The sequence below is a fragment of the Berghia stephanieae genome, chromosome 14 (genome assembly GCF_034508935.2).
Source record: "Berghia stephanieae isolate SIO BIC M18660-M18661 chromosome 14, UCSD_Bste_1.3, whole genome shotgun sequence".
NCBI classification, from domain to species: domain Eukaryota; kingdom Metazoa; phylum Mollusca; class Gastropoda; order Nudibranchia; family Aeolidiidae; genus Berghia; species Berghia stephanieae.
Window position 1 is genome coordinate 5,796,544 of NC_088373.1, and position 2,500 is coordinate 5,799,043.

A 2,500-nucleotide genomic window follows, 5' to 3' on the forward strand; every position below is an offset into this window, starting at 1 on the left:
GTCTTATGTCGATTTGTCCGACATTTTGCTTCTAGATACCGTCTTCCGGAGCGCAGAAGTTGGAATTTTTCGTTCAGCGGATGCCTCTTTTCGTTGATAATGTTAAAAGATTTCTTCTCAACTGCATTAATATAAGTTGTGTCAAGGCTTCTAAGGTCTGTGTTAATTATTTTTGAAGCCTCTCTGAGGGTTCTATGTAGTTTGGATTTTTCTTTTGTTCCACAGCTTCCATACCACGTTGTGATGCCAAACGAAACGATACTCAATATTAATGACTTGTAGATTTGTATCATGGTCTTTCTGTTCACATTGAAAGACCTTAATTTTCTGAGTATATACAAGCGCTGGTTACATTTTTTGATGACATTGTTGGTGTGCGATTCAAATCTTAGACTGTTATCTATAATTACACCAAGGTATTTAAACGTTTCAACAGTTTCAACCGCCTGATTGTTAATTTTTGTTATTTGTCTTGCTCTTTTTCCTATTTTTCTGTGATCAAACAGTTGTTCCTTTGTTTTTGTTACATTGAGCTCTAGACAGTTATCGGCACACCATTTGCTGAATTTACTAACTTGCTCAGTGTATTTAAATTCGGAGACGGAATCATTGAGCAGGCCGAGTATTGCGGTGTCATCAGCATACTTGATGAGTTGGCAGTTATCAAAGCTAGCCACACAATCGTTTGTATAGAGGATGTAAAGTAGAGGTGAGCTTACACACCCTTGTGGGCATCCGTTTGAAAGAGTTTTTACTGATGATATATTTGAGCCTACTCTGACATTATATTATTATTATTATTATTATTATTACTATTACTATTATGGTCATTAAATTAATTACATATGTCAATTTTATCGTTTTGCCTAACCAAACATCGCCTATCCCCATAATATTATCCAAACATGTGTAGTCATGGCCAACTACAGTACTATAGTTACGTCATGTGTGTAGTGTGTAGCTCATACCTCGCAGGCATTTGAAGTGGATCCATTACAAATACAATAGAACGTCACAGTTATATCTGGCTGCGTGTTCCTGGAAATTTGAAAAACAACACATACAACACAGGCAGACATTTACATGGTTTTGAGGTCAAATGGTACAACATATATAGATAGAATGAAGTTGAAGTCACTCAGGTCTTTGTTTTTTTTTTTTTTTTTTTTTTTTTTTTTTTTTTGCCACCCACGTTTATGAGTAATTGGATTCAATAGTCTGATGTCACGCCGCCCTGCAACGGCGGCCATCGTGGTTCTAGACAAAGAAAATCGGTACTTTTTATTCTTCATGCTGGCTAGAACTTTTCATATGTCTTGTGATCAGAATGTGTAAACGTCAAAACATGATCAGATTTATAATGTTTTTTTTTTTTCCTCTGGATACGCTTTTATGCCCGTCGGAGAAATATTTCATAAAGGCGCCCGCCATTGTTCTGATTGTATAGAGCCAGTTACTAAGTTACCATGCGTCATTACGAGGGAAGTGACGTCATGACTGTTGAAGCGTATTCTCACTAAACTTTATTAACCAGACTATAAACGTTCAAGGTTATACACATAGATTTGTGTGTTGATCCGTTATACTTCTGGATGACAATGTTGTGAGCTTATGAGCCAAGCGCATTTGGGTCTAGAAAGAGAAAGAGAGATAGAGAGAGAGAAAGATAGAGAGAGAGAAAGAGAGAGAAGAGAAGAGAGAGAAAGAGAGAGAAGAGAGAGAAGAGAGAGAAAGAGAGAGAGAAGAGAGAGAAGAGGAGAGAGAGAGAAGAGAGAGAGAAGGAAGAGAGAGAGAAAGAGAAGAGAGAGAGACAGGGAGAGAGAGAGAGAGAAAGAGAGAGAGAGAGAGAAGAGAGAGAGAGAAGAGAGAAGAGAGAGAGAGAGAAGAAGAGAGAGAAGAGAGAGAGAAAGAGAGAGAGAAGAGAAGAGAAGAGAGAGAGAGAGAAAGAGAAGAAAGAGAAAGAGAGAGAGAGAAGAGAGAAGAGAGAGAAGAGAAGAGAGAGAGAGAGAGAGGAGAAAAAGAAAGAGAAAGAGAGAAAGAGAGAGAGAGAGAAAGAAAGAGAAAGAGAGAGAGAGGAAGAGAGAGAGAGAGAGAGAGGAAGAGAGAGAGAAAGAGAAAGAGAGAGAGAGAGAGAGACAGGGCAAGAGAGAGAGAAAGAGAGAGAGACAGGGAGAGAGAGAGAGAGAGAGAGAGAGGAAGAGAGATGTTCTGCGTTTATAAAAGAAACCCTCTGCCAGCCGGATATAGATAGTATGCGCTTGGCTAAGAAGCTCACAACATTGCCATCCGGAGTTTATAAATAAATTTTACACATATTTTCACAATAAAATGTGCGAAAATATTCTGCAATCGTTGAATAAATTTTTCCTTTTTATTCAACGCGTTCAAGCCATTATTAAACGATTAGGTATTTACTAAGAAATGATAGGGTTTTCCAATAGGGAATGAGATTAGCGGAAGAGTAGCGTCCCTTGATTGGACGTCACATCACAGAGAGAAC

The 2,500-nt window shown here is 38.3% G+C and overlaps 1 protein-coding gene across 1 annotated transcript in view; it reads right to left on the reverse strand.

Annotated features, from left to right (window-relative positions):
• Positions 1–2,500, reverse strand: part of LOC144959923 (uncharacterized) — a 9,720-nt gene that overhangs the window by 6,538 nt on the left and 682 nt on the right. Inside the window, exon 2 of the mRNA XM_078892774.1 lies at positions 969–1,038. Within this exon, the coding sequence (XP_078748900.1) occupies positions 969–1,038 (70 nt within the window). The remainder of the gene's footprint in view (positions 1–968; positions 1,039–2,500) is intronic.